Source organism: Phyllosticta citribraziliensis (genome assembly GCF_038025025.1).
Source record: "Phyllosticta citribraziliensis strain CPC 17464 chromosome Unknown J3D65scaffold_9, whole genome shotgun sequence".
Lineage (NCBI taxonomy): Eukaryota > Fungi > Ascomycota > Dothideomycetes > Botryosphaeriales > Phyllostictaceae > Phyllosticta > Phyllosticta citribraziliensis.
In genome coordinates, this window is record NW_027117346.1 from 1,668,543 (window position 1) to 1,683,434 (window position 14,892).

A 14,892-nucleotide genomic window follows, 5' to 3' on the forward strand; every position below is an offset into this window, starting at 1 on the left:
CTCAGGGCGTTTCCTTCATCTTGACAGCACCACACCACATCTGTTTGTTTAAATGCGCCTGGCTACAGCCTCCCATGGCAACAAAAGCGGCATCCATCTTGATGAAGCCACCAGCCAGCATTCGGCGTGACCTTTATTCAAAAGGTAGTACATCCACAACTGCCAGTGCCCCAATATGTAGCTAGCTAGCAACACTGAGGAGGCCAGCCAAAAGCTCTACGCAAGTACTCACTGTACGACTCGAAAACCAACGACAGTAACCCCGTCGTCCAAGAAAGAACCGACCCACTCATCCGTCGATCTATAAAAATAGAGTTTCAGCAAAAGAAAAGACAGACGCCTACGGCAAAGGAAGCACAGGAAAGCTAAATGTTAAGCTTAACTTTATTTCCGACTGCTTTCCCCACTACGTGCACGTAACATCATGGATTTCGCATCTCGCCCATCCACGCATCGTCTTACGCCACTATTGTCGATATGATATGTTTACACTTGCATGGCTATTTCTCCGACTTCATGCTCGTGTGCGGGTGCTGCTGCTGGCGGGGAGTGCATCATGTAGCGGGGTCTGGGGACAGCTCAAAAATGCTGCATGCTTTCATTTGCTGCTGTCGTGTTTTCTCTTTCTCCCTCTTTTTCTCTCGCTCCCAAACAGTCGCTCCCAAACAGGCAGCCCAGTCGACCATTCGTCCGGCCAGGCAGGCGGTCCGACTACTGGTCCCGCACCACCTACCTACCTACCGCCCGGCACAGGCTTTCCGAGACGGCCGAGTTCAAGTCGATGCAACACGTTTGACTCGGCAGGGAATTTTCGGTTTGCTGTTCAGTTGGCTTGAAATGCCCCCCCGCCTATAGTGCAAGGGGAAAGATAGACGAGGTGTGACGTGTGGTCGACGGCGTAGAGGTAATGTGGCAGCAACAAGTCGACAAAACAACGCAACGAGTCATCAGAGCGACAGCAGCTTGCCAGTTCGCGCCAAAGTGGAAGGAGCCCACGTGCGCGGTTGTGCGCCCAGAACCCAAGGCAAATGCAATATAACATGCGATGCCTGCCATGCCACTATGCGTAGGGACCACAACTTGCAAGCATACGGCCGCGCCGTACATAGGCCGATGAGACCGTCGTGACTTGACAGCGACGGGGCGAGTCATGGAGATGGTCGGGCGATCTGGTGGGTGGTCTGATCTGCTCCACATGGCAAAGACGGCGGCGACCCTTAGCATTCACCGCGACCGCGCGACCGCAACCGCAACCGGAAGTTGTGATGGTTGAGGTGGTGGTAGATTGATGGTGCTGGGACAGACAGGCAGGCAGGCAGGAAGGCCGAGCGGCGACCCGTGTGTCGTTTTCTCATCTCATCTCGTCCTTGGTGGGAGTCCGTGTGGTCGTGGTCGTGGTCCAGTCGTCGATGGTCGCTTCGCGGGGCTCGGGGTTTGGTACGTGTCCGCGCCTTTGAGGAAGGAGGTATTTCCTAGGCGTGTAGGTGGCTGTCTTTTGCTGACAAGAACAAGAAAGAGGGACGTCAAGAGAATTCAAGAGACTCACCTCCTACCTACCCCTTTTCGCCCACTGAGTTATATCCCTTGTCCGCTGCCGCTCCAGCTCTCCCCGTTGGCCGACCAATAGCAGCAAGCAGATTGGTCCATGATTTGGGCCTGTTGGCAAGTCAGTGAGCCAGCTAGACCTATCACTCAATCAAACCGGTCAACAACAATCAGAAAACGAGCACCATGATGTCCCTCACGCCCATGCTGGCATCAAATAATCAGGACTGGGCGGGCCAGGCTAGACCGCGTGGATGACAATGATTGACAGACAGGGAGGGGACTCGTCGACGCGCCGCCCGCCGCGCCGCTCTACCTGCCCATTCTCTGCACCACGAGCATCCGCTTGAATCGACGAGATGAGTCGAGACGACAGGGAGGGAGAAAGGCGCCAGGAGCGAATCCTGGCTCGGCCGCTTCTGGTGCCAATGCCAATGAGGAGATGGTAGGGCGGAGCGTGCGGCGCAAGTGGTGCGGTGCGTGGAGCACCTAAGGCGCTCTACCACCACCGCCCGCCACTGCCACAACGTGGCCCCTGACCGGGGAACGAAAGCGAGCGAACAAATGAATTGACTTGAGCGACAAGATGCGAGATACGATCAGAGCCACCACGCGCGCCGGCGGAACGGACAGACCATGTGGCTGGCTGGCTGCAAAGATGGCTGCCACGCGCTGCTGGCTGCTGCTGTTGCTGCACGGGCATGGTGGCTCTCGCTTTTGATGGTCTGGCATGGCACGTTCGCACCGCCATAATGCCGGCCCACCACATGGCATGTCTGCAGGGGAGCAGCAGCTGAGAGATCAACGATACGGATGACGACGACGACGTCGTGGTCATTACCAACGTCTGGCTGGGCACGTCTTGTTGTGTCAGCGAAGATGGTTTGTTGTCGTCCAGTCGGATCGCGTGCCTCCGTGTCTTGCATCTTGTCGTCGTCCGTCGGAGCTCTCGTGTTCGGCCACTGGGAAACGATGGCTTTTCTGCGATGCGCGTGTGCTGACGACAGCCAGGCATCCCCTTTGATGCGGGGAAAAGACCAAAGTGGTGTACGGGGCCAACAGTCGACCTGCTTCGTCTGCCGTGGTCTGCCAGTCGCCATGAGCAGACATGACGACGAACGCACATGGGCTGTCTTGGCAGAGGCAGCGGCGTCAACGGCCAAGCAATCACAGGTCAAAGCAGGGCGCAGCAGCTCTCTCAAGGTAGCGCACCGAGCCGTACCGTAACCTACCGGTGACTGGGGTGGGGAAATGCCTGGTGCCCAACGTGTCTGGCGAGTCGTGGTGATGAAATGAGGTTGAGACAGTGGGGAACCGTGCGTGCGGTACGGGACTTGAATTGACCAGGAAAGCAGCCGTGCGTGGGCGACGCTCGCTTGGGTGGGTAGCGGATCTCGCCTGTGGAATGGCAGATCTCTATTGCCACATGATGCGTGCGTGCGTCGGTCGGTTCGTGCGTCGCCAATGTGTGGGGAGGTGGGCCTGCGCGCCATGGCCATCAATAGTCGTTTTGAAAAGGTCGAGGCGAGAAGATAGTGAACAACGAAGTTGGAAAGGGGGATAGAACTGCTGCCGTGTAACTCTTGCAGAGGTTGCTATCGCCTTGTGCTGTGGCGATGACGCGCTAAGCGAAGCCGTGCAGCACGACCACAACCACATTGAAATCGAGTTGCAGACCCAAGGTTTTCCGGGGAGATTCGGCAATCTCAAGACTGCTTCGCCGGACTCTTGCGTGTGAGATGGGCGACCCAGCTTCCAGCCAGTAATCCAAGGCTATATACTTTGGAGTTTTGACAGGGACAAAAAGGACTTGGAAAAACGACTGTGGCTGGTTGTAGGAGAAGGTTGTCTGTGACAGGTTCCACAACCTACCTTCGGAGAATAAACTGTGGCACCCTGGCAACAACTTTAAACACGCCTTCTCGCTGCAATGCAAAGAAGCTGTTGTCGCTGGCAACTGGCTCAGAAGCCACAGGTCCAGTTTGCATATTTCCAACGACTGCAATTCGGAAATGGACCACCATCAATTGCGCCATGACTCGGGCTGTTTCGAACGCGCCAACGGCACAACGCGTGGCAAGACGATCGCGTCCCAAAATCCAAGCCTAGCACGTCATATTTCGACGAGTACAGCGCGGCCTGCTTGGTGGCTGCTCACCGACGTGTGGCTAGAGACACTGGCACTCGTGGTTTTGACTCGGGTCCAAACACTCGCTTGCCGTCTGCCTTGACCGCGTTGGGTTGGGGTGCTGTGTCAATGACGAACCCGCCTGCTTTCCTGCGCGTCGCCTCGCACTAACGGCGCTCACCCCTCAAGGCCGCTCCTCTCCCGTCGCATGCAAGAGAGCCGGGCGCTCACCACCAGCTCGGGGCGGACTCGGCCGAGACTGAGACGCCGTCTGCGAGGGATGGCACGCCGAAGAGGAATTCCGAGGCGGCATGTCCCTTTTCGATGAGGTCTGCCGTTGTGGGGACGAGTGCTAGTATGCGGATTTTGGTGAGACGGTGAAGACGCGGATCACTGCGTCACCAGCTGTCTGAGTGGTTGGAAATGACCCCTGTGGCATTGGACATGTTGACGATGCAGAGCAGAGGTCAGCAGGTAGGACCTTTTTCGAAACGCCGCAGTTCCAACTGGACCAGATATGTCGAATGCGCGACAGGTGGCAGCTCTCGGATTGTCCCACTCGCGCAGCAGGATCTGAAATGGGGTGGCCGGGCTCACACTGACACGTGAGATGATTTGCAAAGGCGTCCAACGTCGTATCTACTGCCACGATACAATGGCAGCGACATGGGCTTCATCCCGCAAGAGGTGGGGGACGATTGACCTGGGCGCACAGCAAACGGCTGCATATTCAAGTCCCCATTCGGCATGGCGAAGTTGGATTTGAGGTTGTTTGTCTCGTTTGACGTCTGGGGCAGGGTGGCGACGCGCTAAACCGAGAGCTTGCTCTAGGGCTGAGAGCTCCAGCGGACGGAACTGGGTGATGCGGCTCAGATCTTAGTTTGAAACCAGGGATTTTTCCAACCTAGACTGCTCAAGGCAAAGACTCCGTCTGTCAAGCTTATGCTTACTTGGATGGGAAAGACTTGGAATCCACCTGCACGCAAGACGGTTTCGTTTCCAACATGTTTAATGCCCTCAAACCAACGTTTGGGAAATCAACGCGAGCGGCAGGCAGTGCGCCGGCTTCGGCAAGGCTTGACGGCCATGCGCATGTCCGATCCCATTTCGCATTCCAGTGCAGCTGAAGGAAGGAATTGGCCAATCCCAGTCCACCTGACCGGGACGAATTGCGAGATTTGAAAGTACCTACCCGCCTGCTTTTGAAAAGTGGAGAAGATGGAGGCGGTTCTGCAGCGCGCCGAATAATGGACCAATCGCTCCAACGGCCTCGAGGGCAACATCGAGAGCAGAGACGACGGATCAGCCGAGGATCCCGTCTACTGCAAGGGCGAGGCGACTCGAGGGTCAGGGCAAATGAATCAATGAATGGGCGCATGTCGGTCGACACATTTTTTTTTTTTTTTTTTTTCCTTTGCCCTGCCGCAAAGTCGCGCACTGGGCTGTACCATGCAGGCGAGAACGGTTTCGAGACAGGTTGCAGAAGGCGGATGTGCAACGGGTGGACTTAGCGTTTCAGCTTGGATGATGCAGCACGTGGATATGGTAACCAGAGGAACATGGAGGAGGATTTCGGCGCCAACGAGCTAATTGCCGCGCCATAGCCGCGGTAGCTACCGCAAGCCGCCCAGCCGCATCTGCAGCAAAAGTGCCGACGATGGGTAGGTTAATGGGACCGAACTGATAAGGAGCGCCACCACAAAGCTGTTCAGGCCTCGGGACTAGCGGTGGATGGCGTCCGGAGAAGAAAAAACCGGTGTGAATAGGGCAAGCCGCTTAGGACCACATGTGGTGGGTGCCAGACAACATGACTCTCTGGCAGAGGCTAGCAGACGCTGCTGTCGTCGTGGTCGTGAAACTGCCATGGCACGTGTTGGGAGCAGGCAGTCAAGAGTCAGATGCGGGTCAGTGCTCGGGTTGCAAATATAGAAAGATTTGGCAGCAGCGGTTGGCAATTGGAGGACAGCGCATCCCCAGAGCTGCGCAGCTAGGAGTCTGGGGTGTTGAGTTGGCCTAGCATGGCAGGACAGAAGCTGGCCTGAGAGCGGAGCGATAGGTCTTTGCCGAAACACATACATGGTCAAGTCAGGACGCGGAGCTGGCGGAGCTGGCGGAGGCGGACTGGTGCAAATTGCCAAGTGACCGAAAGAGTCCAGATGCGAAAGGGACGACCATGACAGCGTCAGGAACGGCACTGCATCGAAGGGGACTTGGTTGTCACATGAGGATGGGCAACCCTTGTTGCAAGCCAAATGAGACGGGTACGTACGTGGACAGTGACGATGGTGAGTTTTGCCGGACCATGGTGGTTACATGACCATGGGGCGGAACAGCGAAGAGAGCAGACAGAGACGACAGGGCCTAGACGTGTTTAGCGCGGGGCGTTGGTTGCGAGAGGGGATTGAACGAAGGGCCGATGGTGGTGGAGGACCTGAAGAAAACGGCGGCCGACGAGGCAGAGCAGGTTGAGAGAAGCTGACCACACAGAGACGGCGGAAGGCCAACAGTTGAGGCCGATCGTTATGGCGCAGAGGGAGCAGCGTGCATGCTGGTCTTGATCGAGAGATGAGGAGCAGCCCTGTCGTCGGGCGAAAAGGGCACCCCCCTGCTCTGGCGCCAGGAGAGAGAGCCAGGCATGGAGGCGGGAAACGGAGAGGGAGGGAGGTAGATGCGGTGCGATGCGATGCGATGCGAAGCGAAGCGATGCGATGCGATGGCGCAGGACTTGGACGTGGTCGTGAGAGATGCAAGCGGGGCGAGGGCAGCGAGAATGCAGAGGAGCTCACTCAGAGAGAGAGAGAGGGTCGAGTGATGGCTGGGCTGGGCTGCGGTGGGCTGGGCAGGCGGGCAGCAGCAGCGCTTGGACGTAGTAGTAGTAGGTGCGTGGATGCGGAGCGGAGGATGTGGATGGGATGTGGATGGGTCTGGGATGGCCTCGCTGACATGGGACGTGAATGTTTTGGCGATATTGCGCGCTGCAGCCTGACTAAGCTGCGACTGAGGGCGAGTCAGTTAGGTTCCTTGGTGGGTGCCGTGCTGGGGCCGCGGGCAGCCACTTGCTGGCGATGTGCGAGGTGATGATTTGGGTGTTATTTGGGAGGGAGAGAGAGAGGGCGAGACGGAGAAAGAGAGAGAGAGAGAGAGAGAGAGAGAGAGAGAGAGAGAGAGAGAGAGAGAGAGAGAGAGAGAGAGAGAGAGAGAGAGAGAGAGAGAAACAAACCGGGACGAGGAAAAGAGTGGTCGACGACGAGGACTGGCTACAGTACCATACCTGACAGGCTGTAGAAACAAACAACACCATGGCCAGAGAGGGCAGAGGGCAGAGGGCAGAGGGCACCACCGGCAGCAGCACCAGCACCAGCGGCTTTGCGCGGGACGGCTACAAGTGCAATCCATGGGGCCAGTGATTGGATTTGGCTCTCGCAACGGCGCGCGCGATTCCAGAACGAATCGCGCACCAAACCCCCCCCCTCCCCCCTCGTCGCCGTCGGAGCCTCCCGCGCGCGGTGCCTGGCCTCTGCGCTCTCTCTCCTCTTCACCTCTGAACGCCAACGCCAACGCCAACGCAAGGGCTCCAGCTGGGAGTATCCACCCGCTACCGGCCAAACACCCCATCCCTATCCCTGAAGCGGCATCGCCTGAAGCCCCGCGAGGATCATCCTGTCCCGACTCCACCGTGCCCTGCTTCCCATCATCCCACACCTAAAAGGGACCGCGCGCCGACCTCGTCTATCCATCACTCGCCCTCCCGAGCCCAACGCCCTACCACTCCTCACACACACCTCTATTGCTTTTGTAAGACGCCCGTCCTCCGCCCATTCCTCTCCGTCTCACCTCCGCCGCTACCTCGACCTCGCGTTGGCCCGACACGTGAGCGTCGTCACCTCCCCGCCGCCCACTCCACCACCCGACTGCGCTATATGCTGCGCGTTCTGCACCCCGAGTCCCGCTTTGGTGGGGACCACTACCGTGAAAACGTGGTGGGAAGAGACGCCTTCGCCGGCTCCCTTCACCTCAACTCGCTCAAGCATCCTTCGTCCTCGCCGCCCTCGTCGGTAAGTTCACTCCTCTCTCTCGCTCTCGACAACACCCCCGGCTCCGCCTCATGCCCGCCCGCATAAGCTCCACCCTTCTTTAAGCTCCACGTCCTTCCCCTTCTGGCTCCACCACCGATCCACCGTTGCCTAATCCAGTGTCCAGACCGCTGCCATGGACTTCCACGACGATCATAGGGCTGCCACTGCCACTACTCCGCGCAACCTCGTCCCCATGCGCTCTGCCGGTGGATATATGCCCCCCACCAGCAGTCCTGCCCACTCCCCGAGCGGGCCCTACCCGCCCTCCATCACTGGCGTCCGTCACGACAGCACCTTTTCTCCTCCATACGGCGCCGACTCTCCCCTCAATTCCTCCCCGTCCTACTTTCCTCAGGCAATTTCAACCCCCAAGAACTTGGGCCTGATTCCACGCTCGAACCCCATTCCCAGCCACGCCCTCAGCCAGCAGCGTTTTGCCACCGGGAGCTATGCCGACTCTCAGACCAGCGACAGCGACCGCGGTGTTGCAACCAGGCACACGAGCGCCTCTCCCGCCGCTCCTCACGTCGGCTCAATCCCCCCCGTCCCCTCCAATCTCAATGCAAACATGCAGCCAACCTGGCATGGCTTCGTCCACACCACTTCAGACGCCTTGACCATCATCGAGGCATGTTTGAACGGTACCCTCATCCATTGCCCGCGACGGCCCCACGACAGGGAGAGGGCGTCATTGATTCGCAGCGGCTCCGTCTTTGTCTATGAGGAAACGACGTCGGGAATCAAGAGGTGGACCGACGGTCTCTCTTGGAGTCCGAGCCGAATCATGGGCAACTTCCTGGTCTATCGCGAGCTCGAGCGCCCGTTCCCACCAGGAGAGAAGAAGCGGGCGAATCGGGCCAGAAACAAGAGCGCCCGCTCGGAGCCATATTCGCGCACCAGCAACCCGACGCACTACAACGAAGAACCGCCATTTGAGATTCCCAATTCCAAGGACCGCAAAATCACCGGCTCCCTGGTTGATTCGTACGACTTCAAACGCGGGGGCTTGCTCAAGCGGACGCTCAGCGTCACCGTCAACGGTTGCACTCACCACCTGATTGCCTACTACACCATCGAAGACGCCAAAGACAACTCGACGTTGTTCCGCCCCGGTCACGACCATCGCCTGGCCAACTGCCACCCTCGCAAGGAGCTCGTCACCGACCAAAAATTCAGGAGTAAGTGCCCTGATTCCACTAGACACAATTTTTTTCTGACGAGGCCAGGTCCCATTCAAGACCCTGACGATGTTGTGCCCTATGGCGCTCCCTTTATGTCCATGGGCCCCATGCCTGGAGCGCACCTAGGGTCGTACGCCTCCCAGTACCATCCACAGCATTCGTACCAGCCCGTCATCCCTGGACTGCCGGCCCACACAGCTTGGGGGCACACTTCATCTCAGTCAATGGGCAGTCTGTCCGCATCGTCCAGCGGATCCTACGGCGGGTTGCCTTCGAGCTCTCCAAGTCCTGGAAGCATGTTTGGAGGCATGGGTCATGGCGCGCATTTGATACATGGAAGTCGACCGTCTGGTGAGCTTGTCAGTCCGCTGAATAGTCTCCACTTGAGCTCCTCCCCTGGGCACCAGTCGCGGTACCCGGTTGAAAATGTTGCACCACCTCCCGTCTCCGGGTCGTCTCTCGATTATCAAAGTTTCTCGGCTGAGTCTTCCTACCCGACGGCACAGGGTTCAGGTTTTAGTCACGGCTTCGGTTTTGATCAGTCCGGTCAGGCGATGCCTCACCAGAACCATTTCCATGGCGGCGTAGGCGAGGTCAAGGAGGAACCTCAGGTCGCATCCGAAAGTTATCTGGGCGAAGGTCCCGGCCAAATGCTCACATCTGGGTGTTTTCCTGGTTACCCAAACTCGGACCCGCACCACACACGACACGACACGATGAGCGCCTTTGACGAAAAGGCGCCAAACTTTTCCAACCATTTCAACTAGCCTCGACGTCTCCCCTTTCTGTTCTGACGAAGTTAAGGTCTGGCGTTTGGTGTAGTGTATCAGATGTTGACTGTCCCGATTTCTGGTTTATACTTGGCGCGTTCGACCACATCGATCCGGGTCAAACTTCCCGTAATTAGGAGTTTGTGTTATCAACGGATATGTCGAATGTTTTGTCTTTGATCACCTGGGGAGCGCATTGCTTTCTTACCACGTTCGGGAGCTGTGCATGGACTTGTCCAGGTGATTTCACGATACCCCAGTTCAAGCGCGCCGTCAAAAAATAATCATTCCTTGCTGCAACTTTTGTTGTTCTAGTCGATGCCTGACGGCTTTTGTGTGCGCTTTGTCCACTTGCTGGGCCCGTAGCGTGGGCGGAAAATGAGAATTTTGATCAATACTTCTCGAGCGTCTGTGATGGTGATTGGAATGGCACAGGGGCAAGCACGCGGTCCTGGGAGGACAGTGCTTGTGCGGGTAGTTTCAGTGAGCGGGGAGGAGGTTGCATGCGGGCTTCAGTAGCGACAGAGCAGAGGGGCTCCAAGAATAGCGGCACATCTCGATGAATGAACAAGTCTCGAGCATATTGCGCAGTGGTTCGTGCGGATGGTTTGGGCGTGGACACGGAGACCCCGTTTTCCCCAGATTCGACTGGCTTGGGTTGGGTTGGGGGTGCACGGGGCGCGTGGGCGCAAGGAGCGGCCTCTCAGGGCTCGGGCGCGGCAGGCACGCGGTCAGGAAGGCCAGGTTGGCAACCGGACGGTGCTGAGTTTGTGTCAGCCTCGATGTGATTGATGATGGTGGGGGGTTGTGGATATGCTTTGAGCTACCGACGTCGACGTGCCGACGTCTGCTGGCCACCTCCCTTACTTACCATACCTTAGCGACGTCGAGCCGGCCCGCCGAGCGGCGCGCGTCAACCACTTCTCGAGCTCGCCCGGTGAGTTTCTTTTGAGTGCCGTCGGTACTGCGAGACGACAACGACTGGCAGAGCAAGAAACACGACGACGACGACGACGACGACGACGACGACGACCAAGCCGACGGCCGGCACGTATGAACGAGTCGAGCGGACGGCTCGCTACACAACTCTGCGCGACGCACGCGCCCTCTGCTCGCGGCATCTTCGCACGTCCGTCAGGTCCTCCCTCCATCAACCTCTACCGACCACCACTCCCCCGTCTCGAATCGTCAAATCCCGACCAGCCATGCCATGGAAGCAATGGCTCGTCTCTTGCCCATTTCCAGAAGCCTGCCTGCTTCAGTAACCCCCCGATGTCTGCAGGCTTCCGGCTTCTCCCACATCGACCTGTCCGTCGGGCACCACTACCGCACGTGCTGTCGTCCAGCCTCTCACCTCGACCGGAGCCGTCGGAGTCTGTTGGGCCTGCACACCTCCAAGGACCCTCGCTCCATGCTCGCAGCAACCAAACGGCTCACCAGCTCTGCCTTCCCTACCCTTCTGAGGTCAGTCCGTGGACTTCTCCGCCGTGTCGTCACATCTTGATACCACCCCAACTCGTCATTACTCATGCGCAGAGCAGGTCGCTGTCCTCGACTGCTATCAAAAGTGCTTCTCCGGGAAAGCCCAGCAAGCCGCCAGGGGAACAACCCTCTCAGAAGGTGAGCCGACTCTCTAAACTCATCTATCCGTCTTCCTATCTCAAGAAAAACTACGACCCTGCATCTGTTGTCGTTCATGCTTTTGTCAACGTCCATCGTGTTTCTTGCCCCTTTCCAGCTTCTTCATGTCGTCGCCGTCGGCATCTGCCGCGCCAGCCTCTGAGGAATTCCACGAACCCCCCCTTCGCGGCAGTTTCATGTCGAGGCCGTGCAGTCCTAGGACATGCGTCCTGTCCTGACTCTTGGATTTTTTCCATTGGACGCCCGGGCACGTATCATGTCAAGCATGGACATATGGCGCCTTCATTTACCACTTCTCTGGCACCTCTCTTCCTCCCTGCCACATCTTGCTCGTATTGCTGTCCATGACACTCTTCTCCAAGGATTCCATGTCGTCCTCGTCCTTGCGTACATCACTAACGACTCGTGGCCTCCCAGCACCAGCCGAAGAAGCCTCTTCTGGAAAAGACCAAGGAGCTGCGGCAACAGATCAAGTCGCTGACCACTCACGAGCAAATATGGAACGTGCCCAATGTCCTGACCTTGTCACGGCTTGTCGCGGCGCCTGCTGTCGGGTACCTGATTCTCCATGACCAGCATGCGTGGGCTTTGGGTCTCTTCGCATATGCCGGCATCACGGACCTCGTCGACGGGTGGATTGCTCGGCGGTGGCAGCTGCAGACGGTCGTGGGCAGTGTCGTTGATCCCATGGCCGACAAGCTGCTGATGGCTGTCACGGTAGCATGTCTGGCTGCCAAGGGAGCTTTGCCTGGTGCGTGCCGCTGCCCTGCCACACATCCCCCAAACCCCCCACATCCGCAAGCTTCCGCAGCCCAGCCAGCCCCCGCCCCGCTCCGGTCCACCCTCCCTCTCCACCCCGCATCTTGCCCTCTGATCTCGCTTCGTATCCCCTTCCTTGGCTAGTTGCAGATGGATGGCGGTGCACTAACAGCCTGCTGCCTACTCCAGGGCCGTTGGCGATTCTCATCTTTGGCAGAGACGCCTCTCTGGCCGTTGCCGCCATCTACTATCGTTACGCCTCATTGCCGTCGCCCAAGACATTTGCCCGATACTGGGACTTTTCCCTGCCGTCGGCAGAAGTCCATCCGACGACCGTATCCAAAGGCAACACGTTCCTCCAGCTGGCGCTGATCGGCCTTACGCTCCTCTTCCCCGTCATAGCTCACTACGCCACCGTCGCCAATGACTCCGAATCAAAATCTGCTTCCGAAACGGGACACCAATCCCTCGTCGCTGGCTCCCCTGTCGCTGCCTCCGCCAAAGATGTCGCTGTCCGACCGCTCTCCGCCGACGGGTCAGCGCCAGGCGCACACAAGCCCGAAGACGCTGTCACTCCCAACCTCGCCGTTGATGCTGGAAAAGACGCGCTCCAACGAGTCGAGCGCCAGCAGCACCAGTTCGCGAAGCAACTCGACGACGGCAAGCATATCGCACTTTCTCGAGACGCCACCAGCACGCGGGGCGACGCTCAGCCATCTCCATCACCACAACACCAGCAACAGCGGCACGCAAACACATCCCCAACCTCCTCACCTGCGCCCAAAAGCCAAACTCAAGACGTCAAAAACAACAATGGCGGCGCAACCTCGTCTACCACCGCTGCCGCCTCCCTCGCGCAATCCGTATCCGACCTCCCCTCCCTCGTCATCTCGTCGGTGACGGCATTGCAGTTCCTCGTTGGCGCCACAACTGTCTGGAGCGGCTTCAGCTATGCCGTGCTCAAGAACGCCGTCACCATTTTGGGCCATGACGAAGCGCTCAAGAAGCGCCAGGGTGCTCTCGGCCGCCGCATCATTGGAAGCAGCTTTGCGGCCGTCTGCGTCGGCGCCATGGCTTGGGCTGTCTTCGTCGATGGCTGGTTGAAGGACGACGATGAGCGGGAAGTGTAGCTTTTGGGCTTGCCGTCTTCACGTTTTCGACGTCATCGTTGGGTGAAGGAAGGTTAGGCTGGAGATGTCGGGTCGGAGCAGTGTTGTGGTTGGGCACTGCGCGGCCAAGTCTGCCACCCGAGCAGTGTGACGATGTTTGAAAAGGGATAACGTGTACGACGAAGAAGTAAACTGGGCATGCGTGGATTGGGCACACCAAAAGCTCTACATTGTTGGTTCATGAAGCACGGTTAGTGACGTGGACAGTACATTTGCAAGGTTCACACGCTACGCTGCTTTCCTTTTGCTGCGGTTTTGGCATCTGGCGAATAGTTTCGCGGTACCCGTATTGTAGGATTTGCAGGATGATGATGACACGGCACGGCGTACATGCGCAGCGCATCATGATTTTTGCAGAGCGTTCCGTTCCAACAAAGTCGAAAAAAGCATCGCCTCGCAAAAAGCTAAATGCAAAGAAACACCCCGAACCATCCTGGTCGAGGCGAGCATCAGGCCTTTCTTTGGTCAAACCAACCAAGCAAGCACCTACCGTAGATACGACAAGCAAGCAAGCGCGTGACGCCTTGAACAACGACATGATGGCAGTGTGTGATGCGTGTGTGTGTGTGTGTGTGTGTCTGTGTGTGTGTGGTGCTTCAACCATCCTATTCGCCTGCGAAGTGTGCGAAGAAACCAAACAACAAGGATTCAAGCGTCTCTCTCTTCCTCTCTCTCTCTCTCTCTCTCTCTCTCTCTCTCTCTCTCTCTCCTCTTCTCTTACCTCATTCGCCATGTGCTGTCCGCCAATCAATCCGCGCGCGCACACACAAGCGGCCAAAGCAATCAAGCTGACCCAGGCAGCTGTTCATTAGCTACATACATGCAGTGTCGATGGCAAGGTAAGGTATGCGATGTAGCTACCTACAGCGGCCCGGGCAATGACAGCGCTAGCCGCGATAGACGCGGACGTCGGTCGACCGTCCGGGGCCTGCGGGTGCCGCTTATCCGCCGGCCGGCTGCGGTGGGCTAAGGCAGCGCCAAGGCATGGTGGGTGGCAGCTTTTTGTTCTTCTTGGACTGCCTGTGATAGATGGATGTATGGATGGATGGATGGGTGGGTGGACAGCTGTCGACTTAGCTGCGTACATACCTTACTACTACTGACATACCTACCTTGTCTTGCCCACATACATTTTCCATCTACGTACGCACGCACGCACGATGTATGCGCCTTGCCACGCAGCCAGCAGCAGCAGCGGGGTACGGAGCTAAACAGCTAGCTACGTTGGCTAGGTAGGTATGCAGCCCTACTCATGGCGGTGGTGATAGGTCCGGACGTCAGTGCCGCGTCCACATGTATGCAAGACATCTTTTTTCTTCCACCTATATTCATTCGTTATTCCCGGCTGGCTGGCTGGCGGACTTCAGATCAAGACACCGCGCGTCACACTGCACACCGCACTCCTTTTTCCCGCTTGCTTGCCCGCCCTTCTCGAACTACTCAGACTACACATGCATACAGTACCAAGATGCTAACAAACGAGGCTAATGCAGCCCAGAACGGATGCATTTAGCCACATATCAATCTTGCCCGTCCAACGATCAATCAGATTTACCACTCCGCCCCTCCTCCTCCTCCTCCTCCTCCTCCTCTTGGGCTGTCCGCAGCTACGGTAGCCAGCCA

The 14,892-nt window shown here is 57.8% G+C and overlaps 5 protein-coding genes across 5 annotated transcripts; 2 read left to right on the forward strand and 3 right to left on the reverse strand.

Annotated features, from left to right (window-relative positions):
• Positions 1 to 1,886: 1,886 nt before the first annotated feature.
• Positions 1,887 to 3,301, reverse strand: J3D65DRAFT_481206 (uncharacterized protein). The gene has a single exon (XM_066796584.1). The coding sequence runs from the start codon at positions 3,042 to 3,044 to the stop codon at positions 2,145 to 2,147; it is 900 nt and encodes a 299-aa protein (XP_066653351.1). The 5' UTR covers positions 3,045 to 3,301; the 3' UTR covers positions 1,887 to 2,144.
• A 1,090-nt stretch (positions 3,302 to 4,391) lies between these two features.
• J3D65DRAFT_481303 (uncharacterized protein) lies at positions 4,392 to 5,222 on the reverse strand. Its single transcript, XM_066796587.1, has 2 exons — positions 4,624 to 5,222; positions 4,392 to 4,528 (listed from the first exon to the last, which is right to left on the reverse strand). Exons 1-2 carry the CDS (start codon positions 5,049 to 5,051, stop codon positions 4,501 to 4,503), a joined length of 456 nt encoding a protein of 151 aa, XP_066653352.1. The 5' UTR covers positions 5,052 to 5,222; the 3' UTR covers positions 4,392 to 4,500.
• Positions 5,223 to 5,994: 772 nt separating this feature from the next.
• J3D65DRAFT_481285 (uncharacterized protein) lies at positions 5,995 to 7,066 on the reverse strand. The gene is made up of 2 exons (XM_066796586.1): positions 6,894 to 7,066; positions 5,995 to 6,670 (listed from the first exon to the last, which is right to left on the reverse strand). The coding sequence occupies exons 1-2, from the start codon at positions 6,972 to 6,974 to the stop codon at positions 6,194 to 6,196; spliced, it is 558 nt and encodes a 185-aa protein (XP_066653353.1). The 5' UTR covers positions 6,975 to 7,066; the 3' UTR covers positions 5,995 to 6,193.
• A 420-nt stretch (positions 7,067 to 7,486) lies between these two features.
• Positions 7,487 to 9,980, forward strand: J3D65DRAFT_481362 (Gti1/Pac2 family-domain-containing protein). Its single transcript, XM_066796589.1, has 3 exons — positions 7,487 to 7,728; positions 7,874 to 8,927; positions 8,976 to 9,980. Exons 1-3 carry the CDS (start codon positions 7,594 to 7,596, stop codon positions 9,695 to 9,697), a joined length of 1,911 nt encoding a protein of 636 aa, XP_066653354.1. The 5' UTR covers positions 7,487 to 7,593; the 3' UTR covers positions 9,698 to 9,980.
• Positions 9,981 to 10,725: 745 nt separating this feature from the next.
• On the forward strand, positions 10,726 to 13,339 carry J3D65DRAFT_481384 (CDP-alcohol phosphatidyltransferase-domain-containing protein). The gene is made up of 4 exons (XM_066796591.1): positions 10,726 to 11,164; positions 11,242 to 11,320; positions 11,750 to 12,092; positions 12,290 to 13,339. The coding sequence occupies exons 1-4, from the start codon at positions 10,911 to 10,913 to the stop codon at positions 13,228 to 13,230; spliced, it is 1,617 nt and encodes a 538-aa protein (XP_066653355.1). The 5' UTR covers positions 10,726 to 10,910; the 3' UTR covers positions 13,231 to 13,339.
• Positions 13,340 to 14,892: the final 1,553 nt, after the last annotated feature.

Excerpts from the sequence above, each read along its gene's own strand:
- J3D65DRAFT_481206 (XM_066796584.1), bottom strand. The coding sequence starts at position 3,044 with ATGGCCATGGCGCGCAGGCCCACCTCCCCACACATTGGCGACGCACGA.
- J3D65DRAFT_481303 (XM_066796587.1), bottom strand. The coding sequence starts at position 5,051 with ATGCGCCCATTCATTGATTCATTTGCCCTGACCCTCGAGTCGCCTCGC. Across the intron at positions 4,529-4,623 it reads TCCAAGTCTTTCCCATCCAA|TTCCGTCCGCTGGAGCTCTC; the intron begins GTAAGCATAAGC and ends CGCATCACCCAG.
- J3D65DRAFT_481285 (XM_066796586.1), bottom strand. The coding sequence starts at position 6,974 with ATGGTGTTGTTTGTTTCTACAGCCTGTCAGGTATGGTACTGTAGCCAG. Across the intron at positions 6,671-6,893 it reads CCACTCTTTTCCTCGTCCCG|TCGCAGCTTAGTCAGGCTGC; the intron begins GTTTGTTTCTCT and ends ACTCGCCCTCAG.
- J3D65DRAFT_481362 (XM_066796589.1), top strand. The coding sequence starts at position 7,594 with ATGCTGCGCGTTCTGCACCCCGAGTCCCGCTTTGGTGGGGACCACTAC. Across the intron at positions 7,729-7,873 it reads CGTCCTCGCCGCCCTCGTCG|ACCGCTGCCATGGACTTCCA; the intron begins GTAAGTTCACTC and ends TCCAGTGTCCAG. Across the intron at positions 8,928-8,975 it reads CACCGACCAAAAATTCAGGA|GTCCCATTCAAGACCCTGAC; the intron begins GTAAGTGCCCTG and ends TGACGAGGCCAG.
- J3D65DRAFT_481384 (XM_066796591.1), top strand. The coding sequence starts at position 10,911 with ATGGAAGCAATGGCTCGTCTCTTGCCCATTTCCAGAAGCCTGCCTGCT. Across the intron at positions 11,165-11,241 it reads GCCTTCCCTACCCTTCTGAG|GTCGCTGTCCTCGACTGCTA; the intron begins GTCAGTCCGTGG and ends TGCGCAGAGCAG. Across the intron at positions 11,321-11,749 it reads GGGAACAACCCTCTCAGAAG|GCCTCCCAGCACCAGCCGAA; the intron begins GTGAGCCGACTC and ends TAACGACTCGTG.